Genomic DNA, 17,334 nt, shown 5'->3' on the forward strand with positions numbered 1-17,334 from the left:
CACATTAATCCAACACTTCTGCTAAATTGTTACCAATGTCAGTTTTAGATGCCTACCTACTTATTTGTTAATATTATCCAGTACTGTTATTTGCTGTGATTTGTTGAACTTCTAAATTCATTTCAGTTTGTAATGCATCATTGTATTTTGGACAGTAACAATAAGTCTACCACTGCAACAGTTAAATGGCAGACATTAAACCTAACCATATTTTTGTGATAACACAACAATCCATCAGTTTCACATACTACAGTATACAGCAATAAAACATGGAATTAAAATCTTCAACTTTTTCTTCTTTGATGGCTACCCTTTGCAACTAAAAATATCAACCTTTTCCCAGAAATGAAAAAAATCTAACCCACCAAGGAAAGTTTTTAATTCAGTGTGAAGATATACTCGGATAACTTTCAGCATTTGTACCTCAGGAAAATCTGTTATACATGTATTATTCTACAAACTATGCTGGCAGTGGCCCAGAATACTACACTCACAGGGGCACTTTTTAAATTACTTAAACTCGGAAGACCAAATTCTGCTCATCGCTACACATGCAAAACTCAAAGTAAATGGACGTTTGGTGCACACAGCCCACAGCAAAATCTAGCACAAAATATTTTAAAAGCATAAAAACATACCAACCAAATGAATCCACATTTTATGAGTGAAGTTGTGGAATAAAAACAGATGCATTTTTAACCACATAAAAACCTTCTTCATTAATGTGCCTAATTTGAGTAAGAATATTGGAAATGCTGGCATGACAGGAAAGCTAGAATGGATCTGGGATTGGATGTCCTACAAATCTTTCTAAATAAACCACTGAAAAATAACAGATAAAAGGCGGATGGCTATCTGTTAAAAGGTAACTATATTCTCATCCTGTACGCTGACAGACCCAACCCAAGTTCAGTATAATTCCTGTACCTTTTTGGTTTTCAAATTCTTCTGTCAACAGGTGGTAGCAGCAGCCCACACTGCAAACTGCTTTGATTTCCGGCTTAGCAGTAAAGATTCGCAGTGTATTTGGAGCAAGATCCCCACATGTATGTAGGCCCACCATTACACAGTCCTAAAAATAAACAGCAACAAACACATTTCTCTTCAACCAGAGGAAAGACAAGAACAGTAAACACAGACAAGCAATAAATGGTTCATTTGGTGCGAGATTTCTAAATATACAAGCTCATGGAGACTCCTGATGTCCTGCTTCTAGAAATTTATTGAAGAACACCCAAAGCATTTCAGAGCCAACAAATTATGAGAACCTTTCCTATAAACAAATGTCAGAGGGTAGAAGTGCTCTCTCTGTCTGTTGGAATTGTGAGGCTACTCTTATTTTTCCCATATTATCCATTCCTTTCCCTGGCAAAGAAAAAGCAAAAGCCCACAAAGAATAACTAAACCTGAGGAATTTGCAGAACAGTGCAGCGACCCACCACCAAGTGACCTGCCATTTTCTTTTCACCTTTTTCTTTCTTTACTTTTTGTTTTTGACTTCAAAATTTCTTACCTTAAATTACATGACCAATGTATCCATGACACTTCTGCTACTTTTAAATTCCTCAACAGACATTGGCAATGGTTTCTCTTCCTGTCTGAAAATAAGTGTTGTTTGGAACATAAAGGGCTTGTCTACACTAACTCACTACTTCAAAGGAAGGATGGTAGGTAGGGTGTTGGATGTTTATGAATGAAGTGCTGCACTGCATATGCAGCACTTCATTATGCAAATTTCTCCCTGCAGCAACTTCGAAGTTTCAAATTTCCAAGTGCCGGCTCGTGGCTAGCTGCAGCTCACCCACCGGTACTTTGAAGTGCCTAGGGTACTTCCAAGTACCGGTGGGTAAGCCGCGGCCAGAAGTTTAAAACTTCAAAGTTGCCCCGGGGGGTGGGGGACGCAATTTGCCTAATGAAGTGCTGCATATGCAGCGCAGCACTTCATATATAAACTCCCAACACCCTACTTACCATCCTCCCTTCGAAGTAGGGAGGTAGTATAGACACAGCCAAAGAGTTTTCTGCATGATCAGAGGTGTAGTTCTGGATAGTGCACTCTTTTTCTAGCTTTCCTTTCCCTGTCTTCTTTTTCTTCACTTTCTCTTTATCCCTTACTTTTATTTCTCCATCCAAGTTATCCTTTGTCTCACTTCCCACCAGGATTCTTTCCTTCCTTTCTCCGCCACACTGTAGATCACTACTTCTCTCCTCTTTCACTCTCACTTCTCTCCTGGCCACCCTGCCTAATTCCAATTTTCTCTGGAACTTCCAGTTTGTGAGAATTAAATCCAAACTGCACAATCCTCATCTCCATTCTAACTGACCTTACAGGGAGATCAGCACTCTGCATTACTTTCTGTCTTAATAGTAACATGAGAGTTTTTTAGAAAGGCTATAAGGCCTAGTTAAAGAAGGAAATTCATGCCCCTGCAAAAACAGCATTAAATCTGAAGGTGAGAAAAGCTGAACAAATTCTCCCAAAAGAAATATGGCAAGAGACCAAAATATATATATTAAATTTAAAGATTCTTGTTAAAAGAGTTCAAAAGCCAAATTTAATTCTGAGCTACATGGTTGTGATCTACCTACTTCAGTTCCACTTTTGTAAACTACATCGACTTCAATGATACTGTATTGGTGTCACTGAGAGCAGATTCTGATCCCTTGATTTATACATTGGATCTATCCAACAGAATTAATTAATTCAGCATTAGCTCCAGGCTCTCTCTCTCTCCACACACACACACACACACTCACTCTCTCTCTCTCGTTTGGCGATTAATCAATGTTGAAGTTTTGCCAATCTAATCAATCAACACTGCTGTTTTTCTCCAAATATTCTCAGAGTTTAAGAATACTGTAAAATCTGTTGTTTTAAACAAAGTGTTAATCATTGGTAATGAAGTTTTAAAATGCCTTTTAATAGTTCAATTTATCACATATTCTGCCAGATGGTACTGTTCATGACTGTCGCAACAGTAGTGTGACTTTACTTCTAAGAATGAGTAAAGGGGCCTGACTTCTGTTCATCTGAACCTCATGCATTCATTTACACAGACACAAAGACAGTACCTCATGGATGTAAAACACAACCATTCTTATTTTGGTAGCATTTACTTTGTGCTTGCTTTGCAGTGCAAATTAACTCATAAGGTAGAGGGAAACTGAGATCAGACCCCAGTTGTTTAGTGTTATTATTTTTAAATTTGAAAATCCAAATTGTAAAAAATTGTGCTTATAAATAAAATAATTTGCCAGTTCCCTAAAACAGGAGTTATTATGCTGTATAATACAAAGTACAGGTTGACACTCCCTCGACCAGAACTCTCTCACATGGGAACATCCCTCACACAGCAGAACAATGAATACTGCTGGACCAGAGAGCAGCCAAGGCACCCCAGCCTCAGGAACTCCAGCTGCGGCAAGGAAACGCCAGAAGCCTTGCAGCTGGGAGCTGACTGTGGCCTGGAGCCCCACCAGCAGCCCCAATTGCAGGGACCGCAGACATAGGAACACCAATACCCCATGGTTGAGACCTGATTAGGACACAAAGCCGCATCATCCACAGGGATCCTGGCTAAGGATGGGGGAACTCTAGCAGCTCCACAGCAGGGAGCTGGCTGGAGCACAGAGCTCCACTGTCAGACCATCAGCTGCGAGGACCCCTACCATAAGGAGAAATCATGGCAGCCCTGCGAGGGAGCCCTGCAGGAGTGCACACACACCCCACCTTCCCACCCAGGCAGCCAGCCTGATCTTCCCTCATCCAGCATATCCCCTTGTCCAGGGTACCAGACCTATATTTTATATTTAAAGTCCAGTTTCAGGTTATGTGAATTTTAACTACTAAATAAAAATAATTTCACAAAAGATTTTTAATCCAAAATATATTCTTCTGAATCACTTGTAAATATAATTACTCTCCTTAAAATTTACTGGTTTCTTATGTAAGTAGTATAGATAGTAAAGTTACAGAGTAGTTGATGAATATCATTGTACAGTTGCTATTAACTTTGTTCTAAGTGTAATTTCAGCCACTTCATAAAGCCATAAATAGCGTTTAATTCACCTAGCCAAAAGCAGTCCAGCACATATACGGAAGTAAAAACAAAAAGCTCCGTGAGAAATGGTTATACTAAGTGGATATAAAGTGCTACTGAGAATGAATTCTCCACTAACACTATTGACAGCATTCTACACTCGCTTTCCAAACACTTTGCATAAGTGAAAACGTGTACAAAAGGCACAAAAGCAATGGAGAATCAGACACTGGTATTTCAAAAATAACAATGCTAATAAATGAAATAACCTCCAGATCTGTAATGATATCACGGAGCTCTGTTTCTGCAGTGATGTATGATGTCAATGGCAAATAAATGTTTGAGTCATTTGACTTGCTTGCTTTGGCCTTGATAGAAGCTATTTTTCTTTGCTCCTTTTCATCTTCACAGAGCTCCATGTTATATTTAGATGAAGAAACAGCTTCCACAGCATCAGCAGGTAGAATGTTCAGAAGAGTGAAAGCATCTTCAGAAATTTTGTTCCCATCAGACTGTGTCTGAGCCAACACATGTGATTCAGATTGTTTATTGTTTTTAAACATAACAGAATCTGTGAAAGCACTAGAAATTTCCAAAGGAACTGAAGCTAAGGTAGCCAGCTGGTCCTGACTTAAAAGACTGTTGTTAGTAGTACTTAAAAGCTTTTCATTGATATTTGCTCTACATTTCATTTCATCTTGCACTGCCCTTTCCTTTGGCTCTTCCAATACTTGGCCTCTGACATTTGCTCTTGCCCGACTTTGATAAGCTCTCCAGTGTTTCTTCAATTTCCTGTTCCTTTCATTAGCTCCATGAGTGTTGGTGTTTGAGGAATCAATTCCATAAACCTTTAGATTATACTGCATGGATAAAAAGGAGCTCAGGTAGCCTTTTCCAGAGCCCAGGTCAATCACCTAGAGTAATGATAACAGAATGAATTAAAAAATAGCATGTACCATATTAATGAACAACAAAGAAGACATGTTTCAATCACATGATAATAATAAACATTTTCCTAAGAAAAAATGTACTGGTCCCATATTTACTTAACTCCTATTCTGCACATCTTCCAAAATCCTGATTTTTCTAAGTCTTTAATGCACTTTTGTGCATGCAATTTCATTTAGTTTCAAAATAAAAGAGTGAAAACAACAAGCTACGTTCTCAAGCATAGATACTTTGAGCCATTGCTGGGAGACCTGGAAAGCCAATTCTGTGTAATCAACCCAAGGAAGATCACTCCAAAGGAAGGTTGATCTTTCAGTGGCATATTACAGGTGCATTAGGTAGGCGCTCACATGGCATACACCGTTCCTGATGTTACGTGCTGAGAAGAATTCATGGTTGGAAAAGACAGTTACCTGTTCTATAACTGGTGTTCTTCGAGATGTGTTGCTCATGTCCATTCCAGTTGCTGGAAGCTTTTTGCACCACCACAGAAATGCAAGAGCTCCAACGAACAGCAGTGCAACAGGAAGGAACTGAGCGGGAGCGAGGTCAGGAAGTACATATATTGGTCCCCATAACAGCACCACTCCAGGGGGCACTGCACCACCCCTATGGTTACTGGCTAGGGCAAAAAGCTTCTGGTGACTGGGCATGCGCCTGTGCACACCCAACTTGGAATGGACATGAGGAATCACTCGAAGAAGAACACCTAGGTTTTCAGCTTCCTGTGGCTGTAAGACAGTTCCAATCCATGCCTGATGTATAATGCAGTGAATCAGTACACAGAATAATAACAAGAATGAAAGAAAGTAAGAACTTTTCGTTAACTTCGCACAGTCCTGTCTTGCATTATGTGAATTTTGATCGTACACGAGAACCCAGCACAATGCATTGTAAGATTTCTGAGTGGACCACAGAGTACCACTTCTCAACAGAATGGCACCTGTCACAAAATTTTCTTCTGATTCAGTATCCACCAAGAATGATATGGACTATATATATACCCTTGTGTGTTAAGTGTATGTTCATGAGTAGCTTGCTCCAAGGATTTTTGGATTCTAACAAGTCCCATTTGAACATCTGCTCTGATTTTATGTCAAACCACGTGAACAGACATAAAAGGTTTAACCAATGTGTATAATGAACTGCAAATACTGAGTTACCAGGCAGTGCCTTTGAATCCAGCAAGCCTTGAATGAAAAGGACAGTTTTATTTTTGTAAGTCATGAGGATGCTATAATTTCTGTTCAAGCCAAGAAATCTAACAGTGAATTAATAGCCAAGGTATTTTTGGATCAAAGTCAAGAAAGGGAGTATGTGGATCAGACAGTATTTATTATTGGGGTAAAACTAATTATGAACTGAATTTATGACCCTAAGACATTTTGTAAGAATTAAAAGTATGGGATCTTTTTTTTTCTGGTGCTTTTTTGTCAGTTTTCTCTGTTTCCCATCTAGTTACACTAGTATCCTTACATTCTTTGTATGACGTGTATACACACACTTTTGGTGGAAGAGGGATGAGACAGATTTTGGCTGTAACTTTATAAAAATAACTTATTTGCCACCCTTACCACCATCACATTAGATGACTCCCACAAAGACATACAAGAAAAACAAGAAAAGAACATGTGGAATGTTTTTGCCAGTTAGTTAAGAAATTATGACAGGATGGAATTCTGAGATAGATATTAGTGTAATGTAGAATGTGACATGATTCAGCCAACACTCCTACCTTCACACAGCATTTGGGATTACTATTCCTGTTAAAGGAACTAAATTGACATTTTGGTCAGATTGTGAATTGTTCCAAAACCTATTATCGTGACCTCTAGTGGTTGTAAAGATGTAAAACTGTTTTGGCTAGTTATTTTCACCTATCATCTAGTGAATAAACATACAGATAAATGTCATACACTTTTAATATTTGCAGTCTTTATAAAATGAAAATAAATTATAGGTTTAAAAACAGGCAGTTATATGCAAAATGGAACAAACTAGATTAAATTAGTCCCAGCTGCTGTAACCCCATATAAGGAAAAAGATCAACAAAGTATGACATATACACTGAGTATGAACTTTTATAATGAAATTTCCATAGCATAATAAACTACAAAAGACCTGCCCATATTGGGCTGTGTATTATGTTCAACCATAGTTTCTTGCCCAATACAGGCATGGAAATCATTTTCCAGAAGACTGTATTTCCCAACACCAAACCATGAACGAATTATAATGAATGCAAGAATTAAGTTTTATCTGTTTCATACACTAACTGAATTTGTTCTGCGTAATTCACTTTCCAAATTTAAAATTTAAGAGAAAAGAAAACACGAATCACAATTTTATATAAAGTTCCACGTGTATGATGTTGTTTCAGTAACAGTGGGTATTATGAAATATTAAAATGAGGTAGAAAAACGTTTTTAAGCCAACAAAATTTTAATGTTTTTAAAAAGGTTTTAACTCAGACAGTTAACTTTAAAGTGATTAGAATAAGCATAACATTTCTGCTTTTACATCCATTTTATTATTTGCTATAATATGTAATAAAATACTATAAGAGAACAGTATCCTCTACCACCCATTATACTTCATAGGTATGGACGTGAAGCTAAGGGCACTTCTGAATCCTTCAGTGATCTGTGATTTCTGGAAAAAAAAAACCACCCTGAGGACATCTGTGCTGTTGTAAAACATGTGTTGTGTTTTCATTGCTCTATATTTTTAAATTAAATGTTATATATATTTTGTTCTGTCAGCAGGATTGAAAGAAATCAGTAATGGAGAAACTCTTCTAAAACTTTACAATTCATATTATTTTTAAAGGTAACTAAAACAAAAGCGGTTGCTTTTTAATAACTGAAAAGGAGATTTAAAAATGTACCTGGAAAGATCTTTATATATATTAGGGATTTGTAAAAGAACAAATAAATTCCGTTTCAGTATTTGACTGAATGATGGAATAGTTAACATAAAGCCTTCTGCTTTTTATATTTAGCGACTTAGTGTATAGCAGTGGTTTTTATTAAAATCAATAGTCATAAGTTGGTATTCCTTTCAAGACTACCACCAAAAGAATCAATTATTTGGTCAAAGATGCTTGAAACCAAAAAATGTGCATACTCACTGTTTAAAAATATGCCCTGTTTATTGCCAATTGTCAAATAAATAGAGACAGACTGCTAGCTAGTCACATTTCACAGGTCTTCCAGCAGGAATCAGAGTTAGCTTGTTTAAGGTGCCTCTAATCTTTTTTTCTTAGGATATGTCTACATTTCAAGCTTCATGAGACATACCCATGCTAGCTCTGATTGAGAGAGAACACTAAAAATAGAATGCAGGAAATTGTAATGAAAACTAAAGGGAAACATTAGCTGCCCTAGTACATTCCTAGAATTTCAGGGTATTTACTTCAACAGGCTAGCCCCTCCCACCATAGCTTTGTTTTTAACATGCTAGCTCCTAACAAGGTAGAGTAAGTATGTACCTTCAGGCTGGAATTTATACCTCCCACTCAAAGGGCAGACATAATCATAGAACGTATCCAGAAAGCTGTGATGGACAACTTCTTCTTTGCCTCATCTAGTGATTCCCACAGACATATATGCTGCATTTATTTAACATCTGTATGAACCTGCTGAGAGACCCGTGTATCCATGACCAGACTGCCACTAGGGAGTAGAGGAGTGGTTAAAGCCTCTTTGGGTATGTCTACACTACTGGGAAGATCGTGCCTAGTAGGGATGTGTTAGATCAAACTATCTGGGGTCGGCAGTCAACCCCTGCACTCTTCAATATTGTGAGGTGTAAGGGAGGTTGATGGAAGATTTTCTCCTGTCAACTTCCCTCTCTGTAGATGACCACATAAGCCAATTGCAGATAAGTTGATTCTAGTTATGCAATTGCTATAGCTACAATAGTCTATCTGCAATCGACTTAACTCCCCAGTGTAGACCAAGCCTTTGATCTGCTGCTCATGAATCTGCAGTCAAGAGTGGTTGAACCAACAAGCCTCACTCTCCAGATGTGTTGAATAGTAACAGAGAGAAAGCCATGCTAGTCTATATACTATCAAAACAAAAAAGCAGTCCAGTAGCACTTTAAAGACTAACACAATAATTTATTAGGTGATGAGCTTTCATGGGACAGACCCACTTCTTCAGACCATAGCCATACCAGAACAGACTCAATATTTAAGGCACAGAGAACCAAAAATAGTAATCAAGGTTGACAAATCAGAAAAACATTATCAAGGTGAGCAAATCCGAGAGTAGAGGAGCAGAAGAGGGGGTGTGGAGTCAAGAATTAGATTAAGCCAAGTATGCAAAAGAGCCCCTATAATGACCTAAAAATGCCCATCCCAGTTCAAACCACGTCTTAATGTGTTGAATTTGAATATAAAAGAGAGTTCAGCAGCCTCTCTTTCCAAAGTGTTGTGAAAATTCCTCTTCAGTAAGATGCAAACTTTCAGGTCATTAACTGAATGGCCCACTCCACTAAAGTGGTGGCTGACTGGTTTGTGGATCAGGAGAGTTTTTGATTACTATTTTTGGTTCTATGTGCCTTAAACATTGAGTCTGTTCTGGTATGGCTATGGTCCGAAGAAGTGGATCTGTCCCACGAAAGCTCATCACCTAATAAATTATTTTGTTAGTCTTTAAAGTGCCACTGGACTGCTTTTTTGTTTCTCCAGATGTATGTTGTGCATCATGGTGGATGACACTGAAGAGGAAAGAAAGTCCAATTCTTTACTGCAAAAACAGACATCAATGACATTTAAAACTTGTCAGATACTCTATTCTGTGTTATTTGCTATTTTCATGAGCCCAATGGAATGTGGAGAATGAAGTTCTGCTTCTCCATTAGTCACTGTTCCAGTCTTATCGCTATGTCACAAGGAACACTGAACATGTGGTAACATGAAGTGCAGCTTTTAACTGCTCAGCATAGAAAAATCAACATTATTTTTCATAATTGTGATAATGACTGAGAAGGCTACGTACCTGAAGTTAACAGGGTGCAAGGAGCCTCTCAGATTTGCTCTAAGGCTCCTCCTTCAGTCAATTACTAAAATCTATATACTATCGTAAAATGAGAGGTGTCTACCCACCTATCGATCCCCACCCTAGCCAGGTCCCCAGGGCTGGTGCTGTCAGTGGAGCTCCATGCTCAGCTCCCAGCTCCAGGGCTACCAGGCTTCCCCTGGGTCCCTGGGGCTGCAGCTCCCAGCTCCTGGTGGAGCTCTGCGCCCTGGCCTGCACCTGGCCAAGGGGCTGCTGGGGTTCCCCTGGCCCCACCTGGATCCCCAGCCCGGTCCCTGTGGCTGAAGCTGCCAGCAGGGCTCTGTATCCTGGCAGCGCTCAGCCCCAGGGCTCCTGGGGTTCTCCCAGCTGGATCCCCCAGGCTTAAGCTGCAGGCAGAGATCCATGCCCCAGCTGGCTCCTGGCCCCGGGATTCCCTCTGCCCTGGCTGGATCCTGGGGGCTGGAGCTATTAAGGAGCTCCCAGCTTGGTAACCGCCACACAGGGGTGGGCCTTGATAGTAAATAATAAAATCTCCATTAAGGATATATCAAATCTAGGAGCTGAAGAAGATAAAAAAGATGAGATAAGTATTTGTAAATTATATAGAAATGCAGAATGCCCTGAGGAAACAAGTACATTCTTACCTGCTTTACACCACAAAAATTTGCAATGCTGTTTACCAATTCTGACATTTTCTGCACTTCATGAGATTTCTTATTATTCATAAATTCATCTGTTTTGATTTCTGAGAGATCAGAAAAACAGAAATATTAAAACAGTTCAGATTGTGTGGCATTCATAGTCATGACATCTATCCATAGTATATGTGTGTGTGTGTGTGTGTGTGTGTGTGTGTGTGTATATATATGTGTAATATATATATATTTTAAAGTTTACATCTTAATGGATCAGTGGTTTTGTACTGCAGCTGTTTTGTTTTCTCTAAGAAGCTATAAGAATGCTATTATGATTATACTTCTGAATTAAAGACGTATTAGTAAAACTGAATGACATAAGAGCAAGACCAGGAATATTGTAAACACTACTAACAAAGCACAGAATAAATATCTATAATAACAAAAAACTGAATGTGACCGCATTCCTTCTTCCCCACTGGAATTTAGCTTAGTTCTTTTCTATATACTTTACTATAACTAGATATACCTATACTTAGATGAAACATAAAGATAGTGTTGGGACACATTTGCATAGTCCAGTTTGCTAGTTCTGGTACTTTAAAAGGATGATCACCCTATTAATTTTGCATGATCACCTCACAATAGACACACTTCAAGTCACCATTGATTATATTGCAGAAATGGAGGTAATGTAAGTACAATTCTTTACTGGATCCCCTTTTGCTGCAAGGGATAGTAATCTCCTGCTGATAGTTATCTATAGACTATTACCCTTACACTGGCTTAGCTGACCTGCACAATAACCTGAGAAGACAGAGCCTGGGGATGTAACAGCACGCACAGAGCATTTTCCTATCCCAGCTTGCACAGACACAAAGTCTGAGGTTTTGTCTACATTGGCAACTGAGCAACAGAGCTTTTGTCATTCACAGGTGCTTAACCCCCACCCCGCAATGACAAAAGCTTCACCATGTGAAGACAAGCAATCAGTGGTTGTAGGGAGTGAAACTTTTCTGTCAACACAAGTGCACTGCCCAACTTTTACCCACGCAACTGTCACTATAAACTGTGTAGTAAAGAATAGAAGTGGGTCTGTCCCACAAAAGCTCATCACCTAATAAATTACTTTGTTAGTCTTTAAAGTGCTACTGGACTGCTTTTTTGTTTTGTGTAGTATAGACAAACCCTAAGACTTTACAAGAGATAGCTGTGTGTATAGAAGGGAAGAAATTATACTTTTCTGTACAGGGGTCACACAGACAGAGACACAAAATACTTGTGAAGCAAGATATAGAGCTGTACCTGAAACCTCACAAAAGAGAAAAGGAAACAGTTAAAGATACTTTTTTGCATAGCTACTCAGACTAATACACCTTCTCTGTCCTGCATTTCCTGTGTTACTGTCTTCATTTGTCCAGAAACTGATCATCACACAATAATTACATTCACTCCTTAATCAGATCATGCTGGGAAGAATGCCCAGAGCATTATTTATTTAAGAAGAGTAGAAGGTTGAACTGAGTTCATGAGAATCCTTTTTTCCCTAGTTTCCAAGATTCATAAGATCTCTGCACTATTTAAACATCTGGTCCTGAATAACAAACTATTATGAAATATTTTGAATCTAATATAGAAGATATGAGCAAACAAAAGAAAACGATAAACTGTAAAACAAAACCATATGGGAGACACCAATGTCTGTCATTTAATTTTTACTGTTTTATTGAGGACTTCTAAAGGACCCATTCGATATAAAAATACTTGTGAAGGCCCTCAAGTTCTCCTAAGAAACAAAACTGTAACCATTCCAATTGAGAAGTTTAGAGTTCCTTCCCCATAAGAGTATGGTGTTGATGCAATCTTATGGTGGGAAATGAGATGTCACAGCTTTTCTGTATTGTCTTACAGGTTAGGATCTGAATCACGAAGGGACAGGAAAGAGAAGGTACAGAAGTTCACGGCTACAAAAGTATTCACATCTTCATTTCAGTGTTTTTCATACTTTCTTCCTTATATTTCAAAGAAAATATTCTCAAAATAACACATTCTGTTGTCCTATTCAGAAAAAACCTTCATTGACAAATATGTAAGTTTTGCCTAAGAGAAATACTGGGCAAATCTTGGTCCAAAAACAGCAGTGTTGTTATGAAACACACTATCTACTACCCCATGCACTTGAGTGCAAAAGGCCAAATCCCAGATGGGGGGTTTTAAAATATTAAGTGAGCAACGTCTGAGACTTTGCTTAAATTGACTATAAGCAAAAAGACAAATCTTGCAGGTAGGCTGATCTACACCCAGCTGAGGTTCCAACTCAAAATTTGTGTCTCTCTCTACCTAACATTTACCTGTATATAAAAAGTGTTTATCATCATAGTTACTAATGACCCATATATATCTTTATGTTCATTCTTCCCACCTTTTGCAGTCTGGCCACTGTGCTCCTTCATGACCCAGATAAGAAAAAAAAAAGTGTGTGTGTGTGTGTGTATGCACGCGTGTGCACGTGTGTGTGTGTGTGTAATTATTAATTTAAATATTTTTGCAGAGATTTTTAGTGACTGTAGGACTTTTTCCACTTTTCAAACATACTGTGATGATAAATGATATGCTGCAGTCTACAGAAAAAGCATATAGCTAAAGCCAGTGGAATATTGCAGGGAAAAAAACAAAGTCTGAGGAAATCTGCAGGGAATTTTCCAGTTTTAAGGAGAGACAATTAATTTAGATTAAGGAGCCTTCCTTGACTTGTTAGCAATTCTATACAAAGGACTCAAATTATAGTATATTAGTTCAATATAGGAAACATTTCTAATATTTCCTGTATCGCAATACAGCACAGGCTTATATTTACTATATTACAATCACAAAGCTCATTTACTGTGTTTAGAAAACAATTATTTGATCTTTATCCCTTAATGTAGATGGGTGACTCTGTACAGGTATAAGGAAGAAAGATACTTGATACATGGGGGCAAAAAATGTTGTCCAAATGCTGTGAAGAGCAGCAATAGAGGGCTGAAAAGTCAAAAATGAGAGAAGCAGGAAAAAGCATTACAGAGAATTGAGCACAGTGCATAGCTCGAGAGAATATGGAAAAAGAAAAAGAGCCAAGGTTCAAGCAAAAAGAAACAAGTGTTTGTATGCAATGGTAAAGACAATGACAAAGGGTGCAGTTAGATGCAAGAAGGAAAAGAAGCCAATGGAAGGTACTCAGGAAAGGGAATGACAAGTTCCTAACACCAGAAGAGGGTGAAGACTTTAGCTGTAATGTTCCGGATAGTCTGGAGAGACGAAAGACAAGGAAATCGGGCAGAAAAAATATCACAGAAGCAAACGGAATAAGTGGGCAACCCACATTAGTAGGAGGGAGAAGAAGAAGGAACTTCAGAGTTCAGACACAAATGTACAGAGTGAAGCAAATTTGACAACAAAGGCAGAAGAGTGCTGGAGAGCCTGGACACGAGCAGTTAATGAGAAGCGTCAAAGCCAATGCCAGGATTGCGATTCTTAGAGAGGAAATGGATAATATGCTTGAAAATGACTACAGTGAAAGGTAAGTAAAGAAGAGAGGACAATTTATGATCTGTTAAAATAAGATAAATCTGGAGTAACTCCACTGCAAAGAAGTCAAGCTTCAAACAGCCTTAATTCAATATAAATAACTGCAGTTAACAGACAGAGTCCAGACTCATACCAGTGCACTTGAGATCAGATTCTAGTCCAAGTAAAGAGATAGGGAAAAAGGAAGATCAGTTTCTTTTGTGGTGTTAATCCTGTCTTTAGGGCTCCAATCCAGCAATGCACTTACCCCTGTGCTTAAATTTGAGCACAAGATTGATTTCAAGCTACTTTAAACTCTAATAAACTGAAGCACTTAAGCACATGCCTAACTTCAAAGGGTGCGGTAGTAATCACATGAAAACCAATCTCACTATTCACACACTTAATGTTGAGCACACATTTTGTATGTAGATGTAGAATTTTCATAAATGCATGATGTTCCTAAGCCACCACAAAGCAACGGAGCAGAATGCCTCAGCACATGCATAAATGAAATTTTAAAGTAAAAAGCTTCTTTGCCAAAACGAATGTGTGGTTCAGTGTTCAGAAACGGCTCAGTTATTTAATGGAGAAAATCCAACAGGCACTTTCATGGTTTCTCTTGTAAATTGTCCTAGGCTGGGTCTACACTTGCCCCCAACTTCGAAGGGGGCATGGTAAGCTTGGCGATGGGAGAATACTAATGAAGTGCTGCGGTGAATATGCAACACTTCATTAGGCTAATTCTCCCCTGCAGTAACTTCAAAGCGCTGGCATGCGTATAGCTTTTGAGGAGTAAAGGGACTTAGAAGTAGCACCGGCACTTTGAAGTACCTGAGGCTACATACATGCTGGCACTTCGAAGTCTGATGCTTTGAAGTTGCCACAGGGAAGAATTAGCCTAATGAAGTGAACATTCACTGCAGCACTTCATTAGTAATCTCCCATCACCCTGATTACCATGCCCCCTTCGAAGTTGGGGGCAAGTGTAGACAAGCCCATAGTAGCTCAGTGTCTTTCAAGGAAGGTAAGAAGAATGTGCAATTTTCTCATACCATATATAAAGTTCTAAGATGAGGAGGACAATATTAAGGAGTGCTTAAAAGTCTTAGTAGATACTCAGTGCTGAAAAGGGATCTTAAGGAATCACTAATTTTTCTTGTTTTTATTCCCAAATAACCAAAAAAAATAAGGGGGGAGGGATAGCTCAGTGGTTTGAGCATCAGCCTGCTAAACCCAGGCTTGTGAGCGCAAACCTTGAGGAAGCCATTTAAGGACAGGGGCAAATATATGTCAGGGATAGTGCTTGGTCCTGCCAAGAGGGCAGGGGGCTAGACTAGATGACTTCCCAAGGTCCCTTCCAGTTCCAGGAGATGTGTATCTCCAATTTGTGTTTTTAAATGGCTCTACTACAGTAGGGACTGTACAAACACATAAGATGACACAATTCCAGCCCCCCAAAAACAATTCACATGCATCACTGTCTGCATCTACTGGGTTTTCTGTAGAGGTCTATCATCTGAAAACAAGCACCTGCTAAAGTGAATCCCTTCACCCGTTTAGAATCTCATTGATTTAATGAATATCCTCCCAACCACATCTCCTGTGTGGGGCCATATAGTCCCCGCTGGTGAGCCTGGGGCCATAGAGGTACATGGCAGAGAGGAGATGCTGCTATAGAGCACCAGCACCTAGGAGTGGGAGTTACTGGGCTTCTCTTCTTTAGCTATAGCAACTCCTGGGAGTAGAGCCCTGAAGATCAGCAGATAATTTCTATGTGGATATCTGCATCTATTGGTAGATATTTGTATCTGTGCAGGGCTCTAACAATAACAGGAACAGAACTCGATGTTTACCTAAGTACTAAACCATGCCAAATTCTCTTCTGCCTGCCCTCCTAGCTAGCCCTTTCTAAGCTGAGTCTTAGAAACATCAACAACCATACGAGAGCAATCACTCATTTTACTCAAATTTCAGGGGAAAAAAATCACATAAATCTGTGCACGGGAGTAAGTAGCAAAACATAAAAATAAATTGAGTAGTAAAGTAACAAACTCATCTAAATTTAGCTACCATAGAGTCTGATGGGAATTTTTGTAAAGCAAAATAAATTCCAACATACCACATTTCTCTTGCTTTTTTCCACTCAGTGCTCCAAGCATCTGCTCTAATGGCGTACACACATCAAGGCTTGGCAAGGAATGGTATTTAGCAGCAAGAGCAAACAACTGCACGTTAACCAGCTTCTGAGAATTTTCACAAAATACGCTGGAGAACTTGCAGGTATCTGTGTAGAAAGTGGAGAGAAGTTACATGTTAGCAATAATTAATTAAATTGTCTCTTCTACTCTGGACTGGAGAACAACAAATAAGAAGTATAACATATTATTAGTAGTTCACCATTTAGAACTGGACAACTCATATTTCTTCACATTTAAATTTTCCTTACAGAATTTAGACCCAATCTGGCACTCAGTTACAATGATATACATCTGGGAAAAAGCCACTCACTGCAACAGACCTACTTAAATAATAGCAGAACTTGGCTAAAATGTTATCGCTTCTCTTGTTTAACTTCTTGCCTCATGTGAATGCCCTCTCACTCTCTCAGTGTTCTGTATTACTGCACGCTGAACTGCTAATTCATTTTCTTCTTCCCAAGGCAATTAAACATCAGTTTAATATCAGCAAAGCAATATAATAATTAAATTTACAAACTGTACTGATTTACATTAATTACATTCATAAAAATTCTCAGCTGCTCTATCACTCTGAATTTTCAGTAAGAAATACATTTCCCCAAAAATCTACTATAATTCTAACTTAGTTCCCAATTGTCCATGCTCCTGAACAAAGCATTCAGGTTGTTGGCAACATCTAACTCATTCAGATGAGGGCTGAAATGCTGGCAAATTTTCAAATGATTTTAAAACACAATCTGGAAATAACAACTGACACTGAATTAGAAAACAGGTTTCTAATTAACCTTAGAAAAAGTTAAATTATATTTAAAAAGAAACAATACAGCAATCTCTCACTTTCTGTTCTACCTTTGTACAGCACCTAGGAACAGGGCCTGTCACTCCATGAATTTTGGTACTGGTCATGGGTTGGCTTTGAGACCCCAGAAGGGGCAGG

General features: G+C 38.7%; 1 protein-coding gene across 2 annotated transcripts in view; it reads right to left on the reverse strand.

Moving 5' to 3' along the window:
* METTL25 (methyltransferase like 25) overlaps positions 1-17,334 on the reverse strand; it is a 131,143-nt gene that overhangs the window by 91,742 nt on the left and 22,067 nt on the right. For both annotated transcript variants that reach the window (XM_075012224.1, XM_075012233.1), the window contains exons 2-5: positions 16,319-16,483; positions 10,660-10,760; positions 4,310-4,954; positions 928-1,072 (exon numbers count right to left, since the gene is read on the reverse strand). In XM_075012224.1, the coding sequence (XP_074868325.1) occupies positions 928-1,072; positions 4,310-4,954; positions 10,660-10,760; positions 16,319-16,483 (1,056 nt within the window). The remainder of the gene's footprint in view (positions 1-927; positions 1,073-4,309; positions 4,955-10,659; positions 10,761-16,318; positions 16,484-17,334) is intronic.

The sequence above is a fragment of the Carettochelys insculpta genome, chromosome 1 (assembly GCF_033958435.1).
Source record: "Carettochelys insculpta isolate YL-2023 chromosome 1, ASM3395843v1, whole genome shotgun sequence".
Taxonomy (NCBI): Eukaryota; Metazoa; Chordata; order Testudines; family Carettochelyidae; genus Carettochelys; species Carettochelys insculpta.